The sequence below is a fragment of the Rhineura floridana genome, chromosome 11 (assembly GCF_030035675.1).
Source record: "Rhineura floridana isolate rRhiFlo1 chromosome 11, rRhiFlo1.hap2, whole genome shotgun sequence".
NCBI lineage: Eukaryota > Metazoa > Chordata > Lepidosauria > Squamata > Rhineuridae > Rhineura > Rhineura floridana.
The window spans coordinates 16,474,592-16,497,568 of NC_084490.1; the positions used below are offsets into that span (position 1 = coordinate 16,474,592).

The 22,977-nt window shown below is 44.8% G+C and overlaps 1 protein-coding gene across 1 annotated transcript; it reads right to left on the reverse strand.

Annotated features, from left to right (window-relative positions):
* Positions 1-1,058: 1,058 nt before the first annotated feature.
* Positions 1,059-22,317, reverse strand: LOC133365915 (zinc finger protein 883-like). Its single transcript, XM_061588369.1, has 4 exons — positions 21,577-22,317; positions 18,674-18,797; positions 15,968-16,886; positions 1,059-6,452 (listed from the first exon to the last, which is right to left on the reverse strand). The coding sequence occupies exons 1-4, from the start codon at positions 21,748-21,750 to the stop codon at positions 5,672-5,674; spliced, it is 1,998 nt and encodes a 665-aa protein (XP_061444353.1). The 5' UTR covers positions 21,751-22,317; the 3' UTR covers positions 1,059-5,671.
* Positions 22,318-22,977: the final 660 nt, after the last annotated feature.

Genomic DNA, 22,977 nt, shown 5'->3' on the forward strand with positions numbered 1-22,977 from the left:
GCGTTGCTAGGAGACCGAGAACCCTGGGCCGCATCTATTTATGCCACGTTAGGTGTACGGTAACTCGAAAGAAAGAAAAGTTCTGTGCGGGAACCTCAGAACTATTAAAGAAGAGCCACGGTTGGCCAAAGTGATGGGACCTGCTGAAGCTGCCCTTCCCTTCCCAAGATAAAACTGGACACCAACTTAATCCCTGCTTCCGAATTGACAACTACCTTTGCCTATAAATATAGTAACTCATTTAAATAAATATAGATTATGCAGGAGTAAAGACAACCCACTCTCATATAAACTCCCCCCATGTGTTTCTGTGCAAGGCCACAATTTATGCACACTTACTTAAGAGTAAGCCCCACTGAACTTACCTCCACTCGATATGCATAGGAGAGACCTATGTAGGAGGCAAATACAGGACAGTGACTCATTCAGAGATGCAACAGCTTCCTCAAGAGGGTAGGCAATTGCACTGTGTCTGCCTTGGATACGATTGTATGAGCCACCTACATCCAATGCAAAGATGCAAATTACCCACTCTCCCAGCAGAAGCTGATTGGAAGAAATCAAGTACAGAGCAGTATCTCATTTAGAGATGCAATTATGTGCTTGCTTTTTTTTAAAAGTTGACATTAGCCAATTAAGTTGACACTGAATCTCAACTGAACTAAAAAAGGGGGATATAAATATCTAATAATTAAATGGAGAGGAAAAAATAAATGTCCAGGCATTTGGACCCCTCATGCAGAGACCTGAGTAAAGACTGACTGGGAGAAGGTGAATCCAGAATGCTACATCATACAAAGCCACAGGAGGCAGTCTCCCCTCTGTGTGAGTGCTTTGGGCTCACAAGAGACTTTAAAAAAAATATTTCTCATGGTACACAGTTTGGGAATTACTGCTTTATGGCTTCTCACAATGCATCTCAAGGGCACTGTTCTTCATGGATTGATGGAAATTTCCCTGGAAGGAGGGGAAGAGAGGATTTTCTTTAAAAAAAATTCTACTTTCCTAGAATGAACTCATTGTGCTGCAGACAAAGCCAGAGCATTTAGTTTGTGTGAAATTATGGTTTTTAATAAGCCATTATAAAGAAAAAATGAAAGAAAACAGTCACAATCTGAAACACAGTCAGTACAAAACTATTAAAATGCACAGGGGCAGATATTCTACACAGCCTTTTTACTCACTCTTCTGTGAAGGATAATGCTAAGAAACACTTTTTTTTTTACTTAATACCTACTTAAAATAAGAAACTGGGTGAATCTATTGCTTCCTATGAACAGAGCCGGCAGAAATTAAAATAAGGCTTGAATCGGTGTTGTTAACCACATACCTTAATAATATGGAGTAAAATGTTTCGAATCTGACTCCAGGTTGACCAGGTGATATTATATCAATTTCGGCTACATTTAACTTTGCAAATCTTCCACAGACCTCTTGTAGGAATTGTCTCACCTATGTTTTGGTTAGCTTTATGGTTTTTGGGTTATTGAGTAACACACAGTTGCTAATTTATGTATTGCTTTGATTCTGCTTCTTGACAACAACATTTATGTACAAATCTGCTGAATCAGTTTGGATTTTCACAGAAAAATTAGGAGATCAGCGGAATCAATCCCACAAAACTGACTACATAGTAACATGTTCATGAAGCTGGAACACAGCAGACATCAATTTAAGGCCCTGAAACCAACAACAAAGATGTCTGTTCCTTTGTTACCATAACTTCAATACCTCTGAATACATGAGAACAAATCTATGCTCTCATTTACTCCCACATAAACAAACTAGTACATAAATACCACAAGATTGTGTGGTGTGTGTACACCCTCCAACATTTGAAGGTGGCAATAGATGCAACAGGTGTGCCTTTTGTGCAGGGCTGAACAACATAGCAGTTGTTTAGGATACCAGTGAAGCAGTAAGTGATTCTTTGTACTGCCGCAGAGAATACTGAGACACAACACTGGGACTGTACACAGCAAAAGATCGTGGGAAACACCTTTTGCATCCTGCAATACAGCCACTTGGGGTGACAAAACATTTAAGGCTGGCTTATGTGCTTAAGTATCTCATTATTAGCAGACCATGCCAGTTCATTCCCCATGAATGTTTTTGGAAACCTCTGCATTTATACAAGAACTGTTTGCCTTGCTACACTTATTTCCACTTTAGCCAAAGTGGGAGGGTATTAACCCTACAGTTCACACTTCCTTGTAAATATCCCTCCACATGGATCTCATAGGAGTGACAGTGATTTCATCACTCCCAATCTCCACTGTCCAAATATAACAAGTGCCACTACAGGGCAATCATTTGGGGCTCCCAAACTCATTTATTTAAATGTTCTAAGATAGTTGTTTGCATAGGCATCAGCAGGTATTTTCCGGGGGGGGGGGAGAATGGAAGGACAAAGTAAATGCTCCAAATGAATAAATATACATAACTACCATCAGAGAACAGGTCCACCACTTCTGGTGGATTTGGTGACTGATGGGAAGACCTGCTGTCCATCTCAAGTAGACCTGGCATCTAGACAGCAACTTTCCACTGAAAAACCTCAGTTCTTTCCCTAGCTCACTCATTCCCCCGCCAGTCCTTAATTAACTGCACTGCTGCTACAATCAACGCCACAGCCACCGCCACCCTGCATCTCCTTACCCACCATCCCACCCCAATACGCTAATAACACTGGACTACACTTCAAGGTTGACATACACTACTCCCCTGTCCACCCAGAAGATTTGGTATAAAAACACAGTTATTTTGCAGGGCTGGCATAACCCATACTCTCTGCATTGAGTACATTGGTATTGGCAGAGTAATTCTGAATATCTTTACAAACACAATCCACCCCCATTTTTTCCTGACATAAGAACAAAATTAGAAAGATAAGGAAAACCTTTCCTTGCTGCTACTTTTTTTAGGGTTAGCACACTACTCCCAGATCACAGCTACACTAAAATCCTGGGAATTGCTTTCTATGGGGCAGCAATCACTTCTCCACCAAGGAAGACTAGCAGAAGACTTACAAACCAACCATGAAGCTCCTTCTCTAGGGTCTACTCTAGACAAAGGGTGTTTGACGCTAGCCTCCTCTTTGATTGCCTAGAATTGCTGTCCCAAGTATCTAATCATTATGACCATATTCCTTGGCTAAAAACTGAAAGGCAGGAACAGGCTAGTTTCTAAACAAACACCATACACATACACACACACAATCAAAATGAGAATAACGCCTGCATGTTTTGCCTCATATCTTGGGTTACTCAAGTGCCTGAGGCTTACTTTTTTGTTTTTAATGAAAGATGGGAATGTGGATATTGTCTTTTCGAATGGGGGTGGGGGTGCTTCCCTTGGCCATTCCTGAGACACCCATGGTTGCCTGCCACTCTCCTCGCTCACTCCATCTTTCAAACATACTACCCAACATGGTGAACTCTGACCTCACCGCTTGTCTACGACATGTCACAGCATTTAATGACTGCCCTCTGGTGGTCTGCCAGAATCCAATCTATTTTATTTCAGTGGAACTGACCTCCCGGTAAACGGTTTAGGATTGGCATGCCTGCTACTCATTCAGCCATAGAGCAGCTTTTCTTTTCCATCCTAGTCCTTATTAATGAAATTCTGACCCTTGTGAAGCTGATTCATGGAAATTCTCTGCTGGAAAGGTCAAACTCCTCAAGTAAATGCAATTACATGAAGGATGCGAGAGTGACTTCTTGCTCAAGGTGGTCTTTTTGGAAAGGGGGGAGGAATAATAAAGGGAAGAAGGGCCATAGTGGGAGAGCATCTGCTGTGGATGCAGAAGATCCCAGGTTCAATCCCTGGCATCTCCAGATAGGACTGGGAGAAACCGCTGTCTGAAACCCAGGAAAGCTGCTGCCAGTCAATGTAGGTAATACTGAGCTTGATGGACCAGTGGCCTCAGTCATTCTAAGGCAGCTTCCTATGTTCCCATTTCTCACAATCCTGCCAAAGTTAATTGCTTAAAGTTTCAGTGATTATAATGGGAGAAATGTTTAACTCTTCCCTGTTGAAATTGGCGAGTCTTGATGTGTTTGGCTTTGGCAGGATTGCATCCAATTTCCCTCCTCCACATAACTCAAAAGGTAACCCTGTTTGTCAAGCAAGTATACTGCAAAGAAGCCACGACCCTGCCAGTTACCCCCACCTTGACAGTTGCCCGTGAGATGTCTTGAAAACAAACAACAAAGCATTAGCTTAAGTCTTGTTCAGTTGCACTGATCATTAAAAGGTTACAAGAATGTGAAACCTGGAACAAATCAGGCACAGTTGTCAGGAGACCAAGTGAACCATACTGTGATGTTCTGGATAGCCAGTAAACCACTAGAAGCATCTAGAACAGGGTAGGGAACTTGAGGCCCAGGAAATAAGTGTAGCCTTCCAGTGCTCTCAGTTTGGGCCTTAAGACTGTCCTCTCCTACAGGCCATAACCTTGAGTGCTTTTGGCTGGCTGAAATGTGCCCTTTAACTGTAATAATGACTCTTACGTGCCTGGAAATAAAGATATGTGGCATGTGTGTGTGCGTAGAAACCTCTTTCTTGACTTTTGTTTGGCTGGAATGCAGCCTACTGTACAAAGGTAGAGTCACATCTGTTACGCCACCCACTTTTGCCATTGGCCTCACCCACCACTTATATGCGGCCCCCAGAAGGTTGCCCATGATGGAACGTGGCCCTCAAACTGAAAAAGGCCTTTTAAACCCTGATCAAGAAGAATAACTTACTAAGTTAGACTCATATTCTGGCTCTGTAGGGATGGCTTTGAATAACAAAGAGAGGGGCCTCCATCACCATTCAAATTAGGTGGAATTTTAAGTCAGAGCTAGCTTGCCGTTTTCCTCCAACTGATATCATAAACGTATTATTGGAACAAACTTCATAATATTGTTAAAACTCCCCTGAAATATGAATTGGCTGTCTCCTAGATAATACTGTAAATGTTCTAATAAAAAGAATCTCACAATACCATTTTGCTTTTCCTTAAGAAACAAGACAAGGCCCAGGAAATATGCACTTGCAAACCTTCAGCAATTCACCAAACTTTTTAAAAAAAGCTCCTCCCAAAATCCCTTTGCCTTTCCTCAAAACAGAAAAGGAAAACACCTGCCGCAAGGGGGCTGCTGGTTGATACCAGAAATACCCTAGCAAAAGAGAAAGTCACAGTATCACCACTGAACCCCTTTGAGCTTTCTACGTCTCATAAAACAATACAAGACACACTAACAGAATCCTTGCAATGGCTGATCTTTCACTCCACAACAAGATCTCAGGTTGGTGCCCTCCTTGTTACTACTGTAAATGTACACTAGTCTGAGATCCCTACAAAGCAAAGCAGCCCCAATTTTTTCATCCTCTTTCCCAGTGACACACTATATATGCCAATACAAGAACCCTCATCATTTCAAGAAGTAGCTCCTCTGCATGAGGATGAAGCTAGCGTTGCGAGTCAGGCCACCCAATTTTGACTGTAACTGTGGTACTAGAATTATCCTTGGGAGGTCCCAGGAAGTGCTTCATAACTTAGCAATGAGATGCTAGACTGGACAGTCTACGAACCTACCAAATTGGGCAGCCCGTGATGCCTTTCGGTGGAATCGGCCTCCAGAGGATCTGAAGCCCCAAAGGCCAGGGGGCTGTTCTAGCTCTATGAGAGCAGCACATTGACGCTGGTGCTCAAGGTAAGCACAGACACCTGGTCTTCCCCAGGGTGGACATGGGCCACATGGCGTGGGAATTGCTGCTTGTAGCGAAAGGTTTTCCCACAGGCGGAACAGGCATAGGGTTTCTCCCCCGTGTGGATTCTCTGATGCTTGACCAGTTTGGAGTTGACGTAGAACCCTCGGCCACACTGGGCACACTTGTAAGGCTTCTCCCCCGTGTGGATTCTCTGATGCTCGATCAGGGAGGAGCTCTGGGAGAAGCACTTCCCACACTCCTCGCACCGATAGGGCCGCTCCCCGGTGTGCACCCGATTGTGCGACACCAGGTGGGTCTTTTTCTTGAAGCACTTGCCACAGAGAGGGCAGGGAAAGGGCTTCTCCCCCGAGTGGGTGCGCTCATGCTTCAGGAGGTTGGAGCTCAGGGAGAAGCGCTTCCCGCAGAGGGTGCAGGTGTAGGGCTTCTCCCCCGAGTGGGTGCGCAGGTGCTTCACAAGGTTGGATGTACGGCTGAAGGCCTTCCCACATTCCCGACACGGGAAGGGCGTCTCTCCGGTGTGGGTGCGCTGATGCTCCGTCAGGGCGGAGCTCCGGCTGAAGCCCCGCCCACACTCGGGACAGGCAAAGGGCTTCTCTCCTGTGTGGATTCTCTGGTGCCCCATCAGGGTGGAGCTTTGGGAGAAGCGCTTCCCGCACACGTTGCACACAAAGGGCCTCTCCCCAGTGTGGATTCTCTGGTGCTCAATGAGGACAGAGCTTTGCGAAAAACTCTTCCCACACTCTGTACAGTGATAGGGCTTATCCACCGGCCTGCGGGGGGCAGGGGGAGGAGGAGGTTCCAGGATACCCAAAAGATTGATAAAACCCGGAGGATCATAGGCAGGCTCCTTTGCCCGGCGCCTTCTCACCTGGCTCCTCCACCGCTGTCCTTCTACCTTGGGCTGACTGTGGCAGTCATTAAGATTCTGGGAGCTGTTTGGATGATGTGGCTCTGCTTCCTTTTTGACTCCAACATCTCGGTCCCGCAGTTGTCTTCCTGTACTGCTTCCGCTTCTTGGTACTTCTCCTCTCTGCTCAGGACTCAGATTCCATGTCTCCACTCTTCTTTCTGGGGTTTCCTTCTTAAGATCTTCTGTCGCAGCCTGACTTTCAATTCCCCCATCTGCTGAGGAAGGAAACAAAAGAAATCGAGCCTGTGAAGAAAATGGACCAACTAGGTAGTTAAGGATATTCACGGCAACATCCCTTTTGACTAAAGAGAAACCACTGCCTGACCCAAAGACATATTTGTATGGAAAGCAATCCTAGGTCAGTGTCTTTAAGTGTTGAGATTCAGCCACTAACATGCTACGTGTCAATGCTCAAGGAGCTTTTCCTATGAGAGGACAGTCAGACTATCACCCACTTACAGCTTGAAGTGGCACAGTCCCAGAAAGTTGGTTGCCCAAGACTGCTGACTGCTCCACGGGGCAAAACATACATGCATATTTTGCCCTGAAGGGGAAATAGCTGTTTCAAAGGAGGAAGCATTTGAGCTGGGAAAACAAGAAAGGTTTGACCTCCTTTAACCTGTGCTGTGATCCTGATCTGATTTTGGACCCCCTTTCAGCTCCTTTAAAACAAAAATACAGGAGATCCTGATCACAGACCTTGCATGTGACCACATCAAATCCAATTTCATTTCGAGATGTTATTACTTTAGTTAGGGTAGCAGTTGCCAACACACTAGGGGCCATTGGCACAACTGCAAAGAAGAAAAAATGTTGTGGGCACCCCCCCCACAACTAAACAAACAACGCAACCGCTTCTATTAGCTCCAATAGAATGGCTCTTTCAAGCCTAATTTCAGCAGGGGGAGGGACCCAGTGGGCACCAAGAAAGGCCTTTGCGGATGCATGTATAAACCAAACTGGCAAGCCCTGTGTTAGGGTATTATATGGAAGTTCCATAATTTTAACTCCTAATGTCTTATTTTTAAAAAAAAGAAGCTGTGGAGGTTCCCATTTGGGATTGGAGTCATGGTTCAGGGGAGGAGTTTCCAGCACCAGATCTCTAATCCTAATCCTCCCCCCCCATTAGCTAAAAAGAGAAAAACACGTAGGCACAGTTCTCTTGTCCACATATTTTCCCCTTTGGAGCTAACAGCAGCTTTGAGAAGAGATTTGACTCAGGAGATCAGCACAGAGGCAATAGATTTAAGCCCCTCCATCTGTCCTGCAACCCCAATCATCCTGCAGGTGCTTTTTAGGAAAGAAAAAGACACCAGGAATTCCTGTTGTGGAATTTGCACAAAATGCCTTTGTGGGCATTTAGTTTCTTGACTTTGTTTGTACACTTTTCTCCCCTAGAGTTGTGGGGGAGACAGACTTGCCAGCAGCTGCCTATGGACTATTTATTTATTAATTGAATTTATACCCTGCCCTTCTACCAAGGGCAGCAACCAAGGGCAGCAAACAGGCACATATTTACAAAACAACTATAAAAATGTGACTAAATCATCTAGCCTTGTTCTTAAGCTCCCCAAAGTTACTAGTCTAATAATAATAATAATAAAATAGCCTGCTTTTTTCTCACATGAGGAGCCCCTTTGTTGGTTTCATCCAAGGACATACAGGACTGAAATTATTCTGACTGTACCTCTTATTGCAAAGACCCTCCGTGGCACAGAGTGGTATGCGGCGGTAATGCAGCCGAAGCTCTGCTCATGGCCAGAGTTCGATTCCAACGGAAGGAGGAAGTCGAATCTCTGGTAAAAGGGGTCAAGGTCCACTCAGCCTTCCATCCATCCGTGATCAGCAAAACGAGTACCTGGCATATGCTGGGGGGTAAAGAAAGGCCAGGGAAGGAACTGGCAATCCCACCCCATATATACGGTCTGCCTAGCAAACGTCATAAGACGTCACCCTAAGAGTCGGAAACGACTCGCACTATAAGTGCGGGACACCTTTACTTTTTTACCTCTTATTGCACAAGCTATTTTGATAATGCACCAAGCCTTCAAACTGCAGAAAACTGTCTGGTCTGAAGAAGAGTCTTGTGCAGCTCTAAAGCTTGCTAACTTAATCAATATAGCTGTGCAAATAAAAAGAATAAAGTTGAATAATGTTTTTGATCCCAGGCATCTCCATCAATCCAAGCATGTAACATAGTCTCTATAATCTATCTATTTATGCACATTCATATACACATTTTTGCTGTGAAAACCTATACCTGAAGAACAGTTCTGTGTAATTCAAAAAGCTTGCACTTCCAGAATTTGGATGCTAGTTGAATGTAATAAAATGTATAACCTCACTTGCTTCATTTCTTTTTGTCCTGTAGGACTGAACTGGATTATGAAGACTCTGAACCTTTATTTTTAGAATATTTAATCTGTAATATGATGTGAGATGACAAAGTAACTTCTGGCCTCCCCCCCCTTTCATGTTGGTCCCAACAAAGATTTGCTCTCCGTACTTACCTTTGTCTCTGGATTTTTCCCTTTCCTCTGCACCTTGTAGACACTTCCCTTCCATCTTCAGGAGTGCCGTTGTATCCTAGAAAAGCTGCGGAAGTTTTTTGGCAAAATCCCCCGTTTCTTCCCCCTCCCTCACCACCTTACGCCAGACAGAAGCGGGATCATTTGCAAAACACTAGACAGACATCAGAATCCTCCGGCTTGTTAAATCGGTAATGCCTGCAGAGTGGTAGAGGGAACCCAGTGATGATGTCACATCCTCACACAAGTTCACATGATGCAGGGGGAATCGAAAGGAGAGGGGAGGAAGAGGAATACTGGAGGTAGTTGCTAGGCAATTGAAAGAAACACACCACAAGGAAGGGCTGGAAGGAAATTGGTTCCTTTTAGGCCTAAATTCCTTTTGCCATGCGAGTCCTAAAGAATAATAAATCTGGCAGGGAGTATTATTCTTTATGGGCAGAGCAGTTTGCCGTTTACAACTGTAGATCAGGCAGAAATTCAACAGGAGAAGAATTTTCATGACAGGGAAGAGACTGCAATGGCTGCAGCTGTTGACACCTTGCGAGTTATACAGCTGTCAAAAGCAAACAGCCTTTGCCAGAGAGGTTGATGGGAATGATGGAAGCAGAAATTCTAGAAAGGTGACACTTTTTTTCATACAGCCAAACAAAGAACTAACAATTTAAGCCATTACTTGCTATATACAACCAGTAAAACATTTGTTTTTTATATTGAAAGGGAAAACTTTTCCACTACCTCTGGGGTGGGGATCCTTTTTCAGTCTGAGGGCCACTTTTTCCGACAACCTTCTGGGAGCCAAATGCCAGTGGTGGTCAGGGCCACAGGCAAAAGTGAGCCGAGCAATGAAAATATAAATGTAACCTTTGTACAGTAGGCTATTTAACCACCCCTCTCTGTCCTCCACCCAGGCAAGCAAGAGACTTTGAGAATAAATCCTGTTTATTTGAATTAAGCTGTAATGGGTATTGGGTAATGTGTTCTGACGTTTGTATCATAATGTACATTGTAATGTATTTGGTCTGGTCCGGTGAAAGTTAGTTTAACTGTTGTGTGGGGCCTTAACTGACAGCTGTGAGGTAGAACTCTCAGTATGCAAAAGAGGAAAGGAATTTCCATTTTGATTGGTGGGTCCAGTTAGACAGTGTGATTGGCAGGGGCTGGACTACAGAGGCCAGAAGAAGTGGATAAATGGCCCAATGTTGGAGGAGAGTGGTTTAGGATTAGTCAGCTGGAGACCTGGCATTGTTGGTGTTTGTGGAGTCAGCTGGAAGAAGACAACAGAGGAAGAGGATTGGGAAACACACAGAAAGAAGCCCTGAGAGGCCGGTGCAGTGGCTTGGTGGATGAAACTTACTGGGGGCAGCTGCATCACTTGGCTTAGGCTGAAGAGACAGGGGGGTACCTTTCTGTAGCGCTCACGGGGGAAGCAGTTTGGAGTGGTGGTCTCTGGTGAGTGGCAGAGGGAAGATTACCAGGGCAATACAGCAAGGCAAACCTGCACTTCGTAGGTCAGTAAAGGGTTGCAAAAAGAGGCTTCCCACAGAGTCCTCAGCTGTAGCATTGGTGAGCCTTAGCTGGCGTGCAGAGAACAAAAGGGCATTTTGGTTAAAGGGTTTTAATTGGGTAACTAACTGCTTCCTTAGACCTGTCTGAGTATAACATTAATAGTGGAATAGCAGCTGTTGGTATTTGTGACAGTAACAAGTTAAGGCATATACTCATTTAAAGATACAGTATTTTAAAATCGCCAGATGAACTTGTGCATTCATGATCTGGAATTAATAAGTGTGAATATCTTTGTTAAATCTAATACCTGGATCTGACTGACTTTGTACCATGCCTGTACCCCGCAGTTACTGGGTTATTTGTAAATTAAGGGTTCAGAGGGAATAATTAAGACTGAATGGTAGCAGCTGCACAGATTCAGAGAACCATTGGAGTGGGAGTTGGGTTTTGTTAGTATATAGAGTAAGTAAATAAATACCACATGCATTACCAGAGCCCAAGGACCCATTGCAGCCATTCAAAAACACTCAAGGGGAATGTAAAGCGAGACGAGTGTGGTGTGTGGCTGGGGAGGATAGTCCCAAGGGCCAGGGAGAGAGGAGTGGAGGGCCAGAGTTGGCCTCATGCCTGAGATTCCCCAACCTCTGCACTAGCTGATCCCCAAATCTTGTAGCCTTGTGTGTTCCTATCATCAGTACTGCTCATTCTGTGACACTGCCAACTTGGAGAAGAATATTGTTCATTTGAATATATTACTTCATTTTGATGCATAAGTAAATTCTCCTTTCACTAGCGCTACTCAGATTTACATAAAGCCAGATTCAACACAGCATATCTTGGACGGTGTACCTCTACCTCCTCTTTTTGGTGTTCTCTACAGGGTGGCCATAGGCAGATTGACACCAAAGGGGTGACACCAGAGGCATTAAGGGGCATTGCTAGGGGTGGGCCCATGGGACATGGGGGTTCAAATATTTTTCTGAGTGCCCCAAGTGTTTCTGAGTAGTTAATAAATTTGGGAGACATTGCATTGGGAGTGTGATCTTGGTTACTGGGTAGGATACTAATTTAGGGATGAAATAATCTAGAGATGATTTGGGGTAATAAATAGGAGTAACTGAAGGGGAATTTGAATGGATTTGGCGCTTGATCTGTTGGGGAATTAACGGGGGGTAAATGAAGAGGAACTGATTTGGGGTGATCTGCTGTGGAGTGTATATTAACAGGAGAGCTACCTGAGGTGGTTTGGAAGGAAAACTAGTTGCCTTGCTTTCTGTGACATTTAACGCTGATGTGGTATAATGGTTAAGGTATTGGGAGGCCAGGGTTTAAGCCCCACTCAGCAATGAAGCTCACTTGGTGACCTTGGGCCAGTCACTGTCTCTCAGCCTAACCTATCTCACAGGGTTGTTGTGAGGATAAAATGAGGCAGGGAGAACCATGTACACCGCCTTGAGATCTTTGGAGGAATTAATAAAGTCTTAAGTTTGCATCTTCATTTTATTTATTAAATTATATCCTGCCCTTTCTCCTATAATTATATTTACATATAAATTAGCATTTGTAAATTTTGTCTATGGGCTTTTGCCCCAATCTTAACTACCTAGCAACGTCCCTGGAGACAACTACACCTGCCCATCACCAGCAGCAGGGGCCCCTCGGCCATGGTCCAACCTGGCCACCCACTGATGCCAGACCTGAGTCTAATTATTATTGTCTTGCAGCGAAGCAGAGGAGGGCTTTTTCACTGGTGGCACCGGTATTATGCCTTATTCAGCCTTCCTGCTGAAATACAAGAGACCCCATCTGTATTGGCCTTCCACCTGCTTTTCAAGATGACACACCTGTTTACACAGGCATTCCCTTACTCTTTTGACCCGAGTCTCCTGTTTTAGTTCCTGTGTTAAAGGGCTTATTTTATTGCAGGGGTTCCCAACTGTGGTCCATGGGCTGCCAGTGGTCCATGAACTTCATTTGGGTGGTCCACTGCATGTCTGCATGAAATGTTCATATGGCTTTTTAATTGTATTTTTATTGCTTCTTTGGTTATATTGTATTTTATTCTGACAATTTGGGTTCTATGGAATGCAAATTGCAATACAATATAAGAATTCCGTGGGGGTGGGACTGAGGGGAGGGGTACTTATGCCATACCTTACTTCTATTCAGCATGGTCATGTTACCTGGTGTAAAACAAGCCAGGAAAAAGCTCTGCTGGTTCAGCTGGTGTCCTCCCAGGGCTCCTGAATGGAGTTAGGATGTGGGCGTGCTTTAAACCGGTTTAAGTTAATTTAAGGGCAGAATCCTATAGGTTATGCTGGCTTCTTCGATGTAGGATTGCTCCCTTAGGCTGCAGTCCTAACCCCACTTACTTGGGAGTAAGCTGTATTACATTCAATAGGACTTCCTTCTGAGCAGACATGGTTAGGATTGCACTGTTAAGGACACATTGCCTCCGAGTATCTGCAGAGAATGCTTTCTCCCTCTGAGGGGAAACCATCTGCGGGAGATCCGGGAGCACTGAAGATGGTCTGTGTAGGCTTCACAAGGTTTCAATAGGACCGTTTGGTGCAGAGTAAGATTGTGTCCTGGTTGGAGAGCAGTTGTGTCCTCTACCACTCCTGCTGTGGCTGTCGAGGGCCAAGAGAAGCCTGGGTTCAAGAGTGGGCGGCCTACTGGGCTTACCTGCCTGGCAGTGCTTCTTTGCTGTTTCCAATACTGAGAGTTAAGGATGAGCCAGGCATTGGATCATTAGACAAGCCCCAGGACTCTCACACTGACAGGATCCCAAGTATACATGTAGGTAGAAATGGTACCAGCTGCTTCCATCCCAGCAAAAGCAGCCTCTTGCACCATGTGGTGGTAGTGTAAAATGTGAGCAATTTAATCTGCACACCACACAATACACCAGCAGTGCAGCGCAGTGCGACCTGTTTTGTTTCCAGTGCCTCAGCCAGCATTTACATCGCACTCTCAAACTAGACAGGTCAATCGACAGCCAGCCAAGTGTCCACTACAACTAACATTGTGAGTCAGCATACTAAAAGATAATATCATCACAATCATTACCACACTCAGCCAAGAAGCAACACTCTTCCATATGGATGGTTAAAACCAGCAGTCATCCCTGGTTGATGATTTTCAGTTGTCTGAGCCTACTCTATTTCTCAGACTTTGTTTTGTCCCAAGGCTAACATTACCCCATGTAATGTGCGTTCCCACTTTTCTGATTATCCACGTTTTGGATGCCCACCTAATTGTGTGAAATTAGATAAAAGGATGAGCATGATGAACAAACTAATTGGGCGAAAAACATTTATTTTGGAGACTTACAATGAAGAATATTTAGGTATACATGATTTGTTCACAAATGAGGATTTTTTCAAGGGCAGCTGATACATGGAATAAAAAACATGGTTTCAGGGCATTAAAAAATACAGAAAACTAGAGTGCCTGTTGCACCTTAAAAATCAACAGATTTATTGTCATTTGAGGGTACATGAGAACTTCTGCTCTTTTCTTTCTCTGCTGCACTCACACAGCTGCTCTTTTATAATTGCTCTGTGAAAGTTGCAGAATCTGTGATAAACGCGAGGGGTTAAAAATCTTTACCAGCAATACATCTCTGTTCTGCGCTCTTAATAAAATGCCCTTGCCGCTGACAAGCAGAAAAGCTTTATGGTAAAGCTTTGGGGTCTATCTGGATGATCAATTCATAACACAACAAATGTGTGGCAGTTTTTATTGGGTGTAAAGGATCCAGACATCCTCCCCAGTGCTTCTAGAAGTGCTTCTAATTGGGGGATGCTGCATTTTCCTGGCATTCAAGCTACAATCTTATTGTACGTTTACTGGGAAGATGTAATTCTTTGCCCAGTTTGCTGGGCCATTTTAATTTGAAGTGCTGTATGGAACGTGCTTGTGTGCATGCCACACATTATTGTGGCAGTACTGGTGATGAACTCCCCACCATGCCTACACTTAACTCTAGTGCAAGCTGCTAAGAGGGGATGTTCAGAGAAACAAAAAGGTGGGGTCTTATCCAGATACCATCCTGTAGCCTTTGCAAGATAGTCTTTGTAGGCTTGATTATGACCTGTGCTTCAGTACACAAGGCAGGAGCACTCAGCTTGCAGAGCCTACTAGCACAGGGAGCTGAAACTGATCATTCTGCAGGCAAAGTGTATAAAGCAATTCTTCCCTTTCAGTTCTGCAGCAAGAAGCTCTCTCAAGAAGCAGAGCCTCCCTGCCAGACAGATATATATGTGCAGGTGATCCCTTGTAGTACTGCACAAGATGATTGTTATCAATACAATACAGGAACAAAATTGTTTGTTTAACCATTGCAAAAGTTCATTATCCCCTGATGAAGGCCTGTGATTACGGGCTGAAACGCATTGGGCTTTTTTGAAAAAACCTTGCAATAAAACCAGTTTTCCAAAAAACCTCAGCATTCTGGTCTTTGACCCCTTTTTCTACACAATATATTGGATGCTCACCACTCCTTATCGACAGTAGGGTAATTGGCAGATTAGCACACACAGTTTACTAGCTCACCTGGCCACTTATTGCTGTTAGGTCCGGGGGGGGGGGGAGGGAGGGAGAAAAAGAACCAACTCACTTCCATTTGATAAATGCTTCCTTGCAAGGTCACCTGGAGGCAACTTCTACTTCCTAGACGTGTGTGGCTGTTTATGAGTTTGCAATATGATCATGTGGGTACAGCAATCACGACAGCGCAAGTTGGGCTTGAGAGCCCTGAATCTCCATCGTGCGCTGGAACGTTAGCTTGAGTGCTGAGCCTTTTCCAGACAGTATGCACACTATCTATGCATGGATTATAAAAAGCTCTGGATATATTTCATTATTTTTTTAAAAAAATCTGTGGTGTTCTTTGGACAAAGATGAGACAAAGCACACCTTGTGGTGGAGCACAAGATAACCAGTCTAGATGATTTTTGTCAGTGAGATCGAGGAAGCAGGGAGGAGAGGTCTGATGGTGCAGTAGAAGGGCTCGCTGGAAACTTTTTTTCCAAGGAGCTAAAGCTATCAAATGGCAGACGCAAATAGGCCTAGGATGGACCACTAAAGGGGCCTACAGGGAGAGACAGGAAGTGAGTGAGAGGGGCTACTATCGTAAAGAGACCATGCGGTATCCCTGTTCTATGCTTTTTCAGTCATTTGTATAAGAGCGGGCGTCTCGGCCCAGGGACGCAAGGAGAGAATGCCAACTGGCTCCTCCTCTGCTGGGTGCATCTGTTTTTGGTGACGGGTGAACTGGGGCTTGTAGCGGAACGCCTTCCCGCAGACTGAGCAGGCATAGGGTTTCTCCCCCGTGTGGATTCTCTGGTGCTTGATGAGGTTTGAGCTCACACAAAAGCCCTTCCCACAGTCTGCACATTTGTAGGGCTTCTCTCCCGTGTGGATTCTCTGATGCTCAATCAGGATGGAGCTCTGGGAAAAGCACTTCCCACACTCCTCGCAGCGGTAGGGCCGCTCCCCGGTGTGCACCCGATGGTGAGACACTAGGTGGGTTTTCTTCTTGAAGCGCTTCCCACAGAGAGCGCAGGGGAAGGGCTTCTCCCCCGAGTGGGTGCGCTCGTGCTTCAGGAGGTTGGAGCTCAGGGAGAAGCGCTTTCCGCAGAGCGCACACGTATAGGGCTTCTCGCCCGAGTGGGTGCGCAGATGCTTCATGAGGTTGGAGGTGCGGCTGAAGGCCTTCCCGCACTCCCGGCACAGGAAGGGCGTCTCCCCGGTATGCGTGCGCTGGTGTTCTGTGAGGGTGGAGCTCCGGCTAAAGCCCCGCCCACACTCCAGGCACGTGTAAGGCTTCTCGCCCGTGTGCGTGCGCTGGTGTTCCACAAGGGTGCTGCTGCGGCTGAAACTCTTCTCGCACTCGCTGCATGTGAATGGGCGCTCCCCTGTGTGGATCCTCTGGTGCTCTATCAGGTTGGAGCTCTGTGAAAAGCTTTTCCCGCAGTCGGTGCAGCGGAATGGCTTCTCTGGCACACGCCGGGTCAAGGCATGGTCTGGAGGTGCCTCAACGGTGCCCAGCACATTGATGTAACCCCCTGCGGCTGGCGCATTTGATCTCCTGCGGCGACGTCTGAGCGGTGGAGGGTTTACCTTGCAGGTGTTTTGGAGGCTCTGGGCTGGACTTTCTGCAGTTGATGCATTGGGAGGAAACGTCACTTCTGCCTTCACTGTCTCAGCACCTGGGTGGAGAATAGCCAAGTTTGTCAGAATTACGGGCATCTCTCTGCACCAGACATACTGGTACAGAAGCTGGTTTTGACCTTTAAAGCCCTAAATGGCCTTGGACCAATGTCCCTGTGGGACCACTTACACCCATATGCACCTGTCTGTGATTTAAGATCATCTGGCTCTGGTCTCCTCTGCGTGCCTAGAAGATGTTAGACTCGCAGGCACACAGGACAGAGCCTTTTCAGCCATGGCTCCCAAGCTTTGGAATAGCACATCTCAAGAAGCCTGCTCTGCTCCCTGATGGTGTTTTAGACACTTCTGAAAACATTCTTGTTCCAGACAGCCTTTGGGAGGAACTGAAGGTATAGCCTGAGACTGATGTTATTTTTCCATCTTTCTAGTTTTGCTTCTATGGTCCCCTTTTAATATCACTCCCCTTGTTAACTGTTGTTAACCTATTTTAACTGTTGTTAACTTATTTTAATGGTTTTTGTGTTTTTATTTACTGTGTATTAGGTCACTGTGAGCTGTCCTGAGTGCCTTATTGTAGGGTAGAAGGGCAGGATATAAATATTTTAAATAAATAAATTTAAAAAATCTTTTAAAAGTCTGGTTCTTGGTCCATATCAAGGACAAGTTGCCATTATAGAGTAGGAAATGCCGAGGCTATACTGGACCAGTTGTTCAGTTTGCTCAGGGTTCTGTCATTTGACAAGTAGCTGATCAGATGCCATCAGGAAATGAACCATTAGGTACATGCCTTGTTTATGAACAAGGGAGGGGAGAGATGCGGGGGCTCACAACAAGCTAGAAACTGTTCCTGCTGCCTGTGGTCCTCCTCAATTCCAGATGTGGAGACTGCTTACAGTAATGTAATTGTTAGAGGGATGGACTATAATTGAAGGGATCTGGGTTCAAATCTACATGTAGCCATAAAGCTCACTGGGTGACTCTCATCCAATCACTGTCTCTCCACCTAACCTACCTCATATGGCTGTAGTGAGAATAACGAGGTGAATGTGCATCTGAGAAAGGGTGAAATAAAAATTTAATTAAAAATTACATTAAGTTGGGAACAAAAGGAACATACATTAAGAGGCAGTCTTTTTATACTATACATATCTCAGGGCTGGGTGTTGATACTGAAAATGGGTTTCTAGGCCTCAGCTGTGATAAGTCTTGACTCAACTTAAAAAAATCTTTGCATTTGCCATCTAGCACAAAATTTAGCAACAACCAGCAAAACCAAGTTTCTGGTGCTCAGAGTTTTGAAAAAGAGCTTGGAAACATGTCGCTGTCCTCCTTTATTACCCCTTGGTGTTTCCACACTTCTCAATCAAACATTTCAATTTATTCAAAAGCTTCAGCCCCAGAAACCGAAGGAAGTATGCAAAACTACATGGGTGTGTACAGGCACACATAATTTGCATGATTGATTCTGGTTTCAGACTGGGGGTATCCAGGATGCAGAATATGCCTTTTGGGATGGTCTGGAATGCAGAGAACACACACATGCATCTACGCAAGTATTTATTCAGCCAAAGGAAAGGAGGGCTTCACTTTTGGCTACATTATATACAGTCATATACTGAGCATGTACCTCTTTACTTTGGCCTTTGACAGAGACACATACTTTTTTAGGACCCACCCTATTCTTCTGATTGTAATTTTTTTAAACTGCTTTTAATTTTGCATTTTATATTATCGTAACCCACCTTGTGACCTTATGGTGAAAGGCAGGTGAGAAATCCAATTTAAAAAAAATAATAAACCAGTATGGTTTTGCTCAGTTTCTCACCTGGCAAGACTTTGTCTCTTGGGATCTCCCCTTCCTCAGAAATCTGAAATTCTGGAACATGTTCATGTTTGTCAACTTGCGCCATCCAGGATATCAAAGCAAAATTTGCTGAGCCAAAAACCTGCTTGTGAGAGATGCAAAGTCAAGATTTCACATCCACTCACTGTTCTAAGACTGTTTCAATGTAGAAAAAAAACTTATTGCTTCACCCGCATACGTACGTGCACTATCATGAATATACACATCCCCAGAACATATAGCCTGTGGAACTTTCTACAATTACTATAAACATAATCCTAGTATTACAATTACAATAATTACACAGATATTAGTCACGGTATATGAAGCTAGCACAGGAGTGGATGACAAATAAACCAGGACTGAATTGGAGACTATGAAGTGATAATAAAGGAAAGTTCCTATGAGTTTGTACAGAATGCCCTTCCTTATCCACTTGAGAATTATTCTCAACACCAGCCCCAGCAACCTTTCTTTTAGAGATACTTTGTGTATAACAAAGGCAACTGATTGGTCCTTTCAATTATGTTGAGAAAATGAATTGCTCCTTGCTGCTTTTCCATTTTCCAATGAGAGTGGACTGCCACACAAAGGGACAACATGATATACTGCTATAGGGCTTAATTTGAGATGGAGCTTAGCACCTGAACCTGTTTTTAGTGCCAGAGATTAACCATAAAAACATGGAAAGTAATAAAGAACAGAATATCTCGAAGCATGCACAGAGGATCTCTCCTTTATTATTATTATTATTTATTTTATTTATATCCACTCCTTCCTCCCAGTGGGAGTTGAGGGCGGCAAACAAAAACACTCTAAAATATAATAAAAACAGTTTAAAATATATTAAAACAAAACATAGTTAAAAACATATTTTTAAAAAATCTTTAAAAGCAGTTCCAACATAAGACGCTACTTTAAGGATGTGGCCCTCCTGATGTTGATGGAATATAGCGTCCATCATCCCTCACCACTGGGCACACTGGCTAGGGCTGATGAGAACTGGAATCTGACAATAGCTGGAAGGCACTAGCTTCCCCATTCCAGCTCTACTTAGTAACCACAAGCATTTTGTACCCTTTTTAAAATCTATGCATTTGTATTACATTATCTCTCACTTCTGTAGAATGTTCTTTGGTCTTGATTTTCCTTCAGATCCACAGCCTGACCAATGATCCTTCAACAGTGGGGTTTTTATCCTGGCAATGTGACAGCAACTTTAATGGTTCACAGGTGGAGGCCAATGGTAAGGTAACGGTGTCCTCCATAGGGCAATTTCTTTCATCTATGAAACTGAGAGCTGCCACAGCACAGGGGTTGAATACTTATGCAAGTAGCATGTTTCAGTTTGCTTCTTACAAACATTTCCCAACATAAAACCAACATCGCCTTGCAATAATTGATTGTGAGTTTCAATGTTTCAAAATAAAACATACAGAACAAAATTACAATGTACCATTTGTAATTCAGTAATATAAGAACATTGGTCAGGGGTCTGATTACTTTTGCAAAACACTGTATATTACCTCCAGTCCTGCTTGTCCTGCAGTCTACTCATGTCCTGCTTGTTTGGCCATTGTAGGAAACAGGATGTGGAACCTGACAGGCATTTGATATGGTCCAGTAGGGCTCTTGTGTTATTATGACTGTCTAATGAATACACTTTTTGAAGCTTGCCTCATTCTGGTTCAGCCAATCAAAGTTCACAGGGGCATAAATGAATTGGGCAAAGTGAGTGGATGGATTAAGAATGGGCTGAACCTACAAGATCTGAACAGGGTGGTTCATGACAGATGCTTTTGGAGGTCACTGATTCATAGGGTCGCCATAAGTTGTAATCGACTTGAAGGCACATAACAACATATGATTAATCATTAATCTCTAGGCATACTACAGAGGCAAGACCAAAATACACTAAAATCTGAACAGGGAGGCAGAGAAAAAGAAACAGTGACAAGCTTTGGGATAAGTTAGGTTGATAAGGCAGGAGGTCATAATACTGAGAGGCGAAAAAATAGAGCCAAGGCCTATTCATATGTCCCATGGCTGGGTGCTTGTTTTGTTCCGCACCACACTTTGGCAAACCTGTTCACTGAATTATTTGTCCCGAGCACAACCAGCGATATAGCCAGCTGCAAAACTTTCCTATTGTTTGTTGACCAGGTCATAGAAAATTGTGGTTTGTACTTGTGACATCAGTTCAGGGAATGAAGGAAAAAGCCATCCAGACAGAGGGGAAATAATAATAAAAAAAACTAGCCAATGATGAGTAAAATATGAAACTGATATGATACTTACAGTTATACACACACATATACACAAAGAGAGATCTAGATAGACACACAGACGATTACCAGAGATGGGATAAAGCAAAGATCGATAGAGGAGAGATCAGTCCGAACGCCGCAGCGGTACAATTTCTGCCGTCTCCTCTCCTCACTTTCCTAAATCGACTGCCATCCCAGGATGGTGGGGCCAGACGCACACAGAACCCTGACCGCCCCCCTCCCTTTCCAGTCACATAACACTGCATGGACGGAGCGTTAAGATGCGAATGAGAGAAAGCAGGCACCACAAAGGAAGTGCCTGGGAAAAGAATGCCCTCGAATAAATATCAATATGCTTCCATGCAATTCCCCCTCTTCTCCAAAGAGATCGCAGCGCAGGCTGAGAGGCCGGCGTGGGGGCGAGCAATCAACACCTCCCCCATTATTATTTTTTTGCAGCTCTCAAGGCTACGCAAGAGCGCCATCCCCTCCCTCCACCCTCCTCGGCTCTTTTGTTTCTCATTTGCAACCCCCCCGTCCCGAAAAGTAACCCGACACCCCCTCCCCGCAAGGATCGAGCTGCCTCCTCCCTTCCAGACCGGGTTTCCAATTGCTCACCAGACTCCCCGGGAAACCCCAGACTGCAGGCACAAGAGACGATGTGCCCCCACGAAGGCCGTCCCCAGGAAATCCCATCCTGGCATCAGGCGTTCCCCTTGCGCGGGCGCGCGCCGCCCAGTGCTTCCCATCCCTCGCTCGCTGCAGCGCCAGAAACCTCGGAGGAGGCGTCATCCTGCGATTGCAAAGGACAAAGGCCAGTTCCGAGTTGCAACACACAAAGCGGTCGTCTCCAGAAAATTGGCATTTGCCTCAACCCCGGCCTGGAAAAGAATCTGTCTCTGTGGCCCGGGGAGGAAATATACCGATATGATACCTGGATGTTTAACCCCTTAAAGGCCAACAACAATAATCTCTTTCTCCTGGGAAACCGAAGTATATCGGGTGGGCCTGAGCCACGTTTGTGGAGTAATAACAAAGTGCTGCATCTCTTGAATGGGGACCTGGTAGTATCTGTCTCTCCAGTCCAGGTGGGTCAGGATTTCTGCTGGCTACTGAGAAAGTGGCCCTGAAGGCAGAGAACTGGGGGAGAGCTGTGTTCAAGTGTTGGGACTGCTATGGATTTAGGCGATCGTGGGCAAGTCCTTCCTTCCTACCGCTGTGTAGTTCAGTGATACACCACAGGCAAACTGTCACCAGAAACCAGAGCCACAGAAATCTTACTGCTGGCTTTTCAAGACAATCTCCAGACGCTGAGTGAAGTCATTGTGGAGCTTTTCCTGAGGGAAGCACATTTATGTGAGCAGGCAGCCAGTGAGGGCTCCCCCTTCTGTCTGGAGCACGATATGCAGACGCGTCATGCGTACCATAACACAAGTCAGTTTTTTTATTGTGCCACATGAAAAGCAAGAAACCATTGAAGAGACTGTGCCTTGTGGCCATACAGTTATAGCATCTCTAGAATCAGTGTGCATTTCTCAGGAATTAATATAAGCCAGAGATCCTTAGGGTTCAACTGCAAACCCCTTTTGTTTTCAACACCAATGGCCCAATTTCCTATGGAATGTTTCTCTAACTCTGAAGGCACTTGATAATAAGAGGGCCGAGGGGAGCTAGTCTGGACAGCACAAGGCGATTGCTCATTGGTACAATAGATCCCAGGTTCAATCCTCAGCTTTTCCAGGTAGGGCTGGGAGAGATTCTAAAACCCTAGAGAGCTGCTACCAGATAGAGACACACTTATTGTTGTGCTGGTTCCAAGGTGTCTCCACCTGTTTTCTGAAAATGGGGACACACCACACTAATCAAACTCTGCCCCCTTTTACTCTAAAACCCTGGTCAGACCAGTTCCAGTGTTGTTGTTTTTAAAATTCAGCTTCAGACAGATTTCACAACTCATTGGTAGCTCAACCCCTTGCCCTTCCAGGTGTGGCCAATGTTGGAGACTTAGGAACACTGCTG

Coding starts and splice junctions, on each gene's coding strand:
- LOC133365915 (XM_061588369.1), bottom strand. CDS start 21,750: ATGACGCCTCCTCCGAGGTTTCTGGCGCTGCAGCGAGCGAGGGATGGG. Junction 16,887..18,673: donor AAGAGACAAAGTCTTGCCAG/GTGAGAAACTGA, acceptor TTCTCCACCCAG/GTGCTGAGACAGTGAAGGCA. Junction 6,453..15,967: donor TGCTCAGTCTGCGGGAAGGC/GTTCCGCTACAA, acceptor GTGTGGGAAGAG/TTTTTCGCAAAGCTCTGTCC.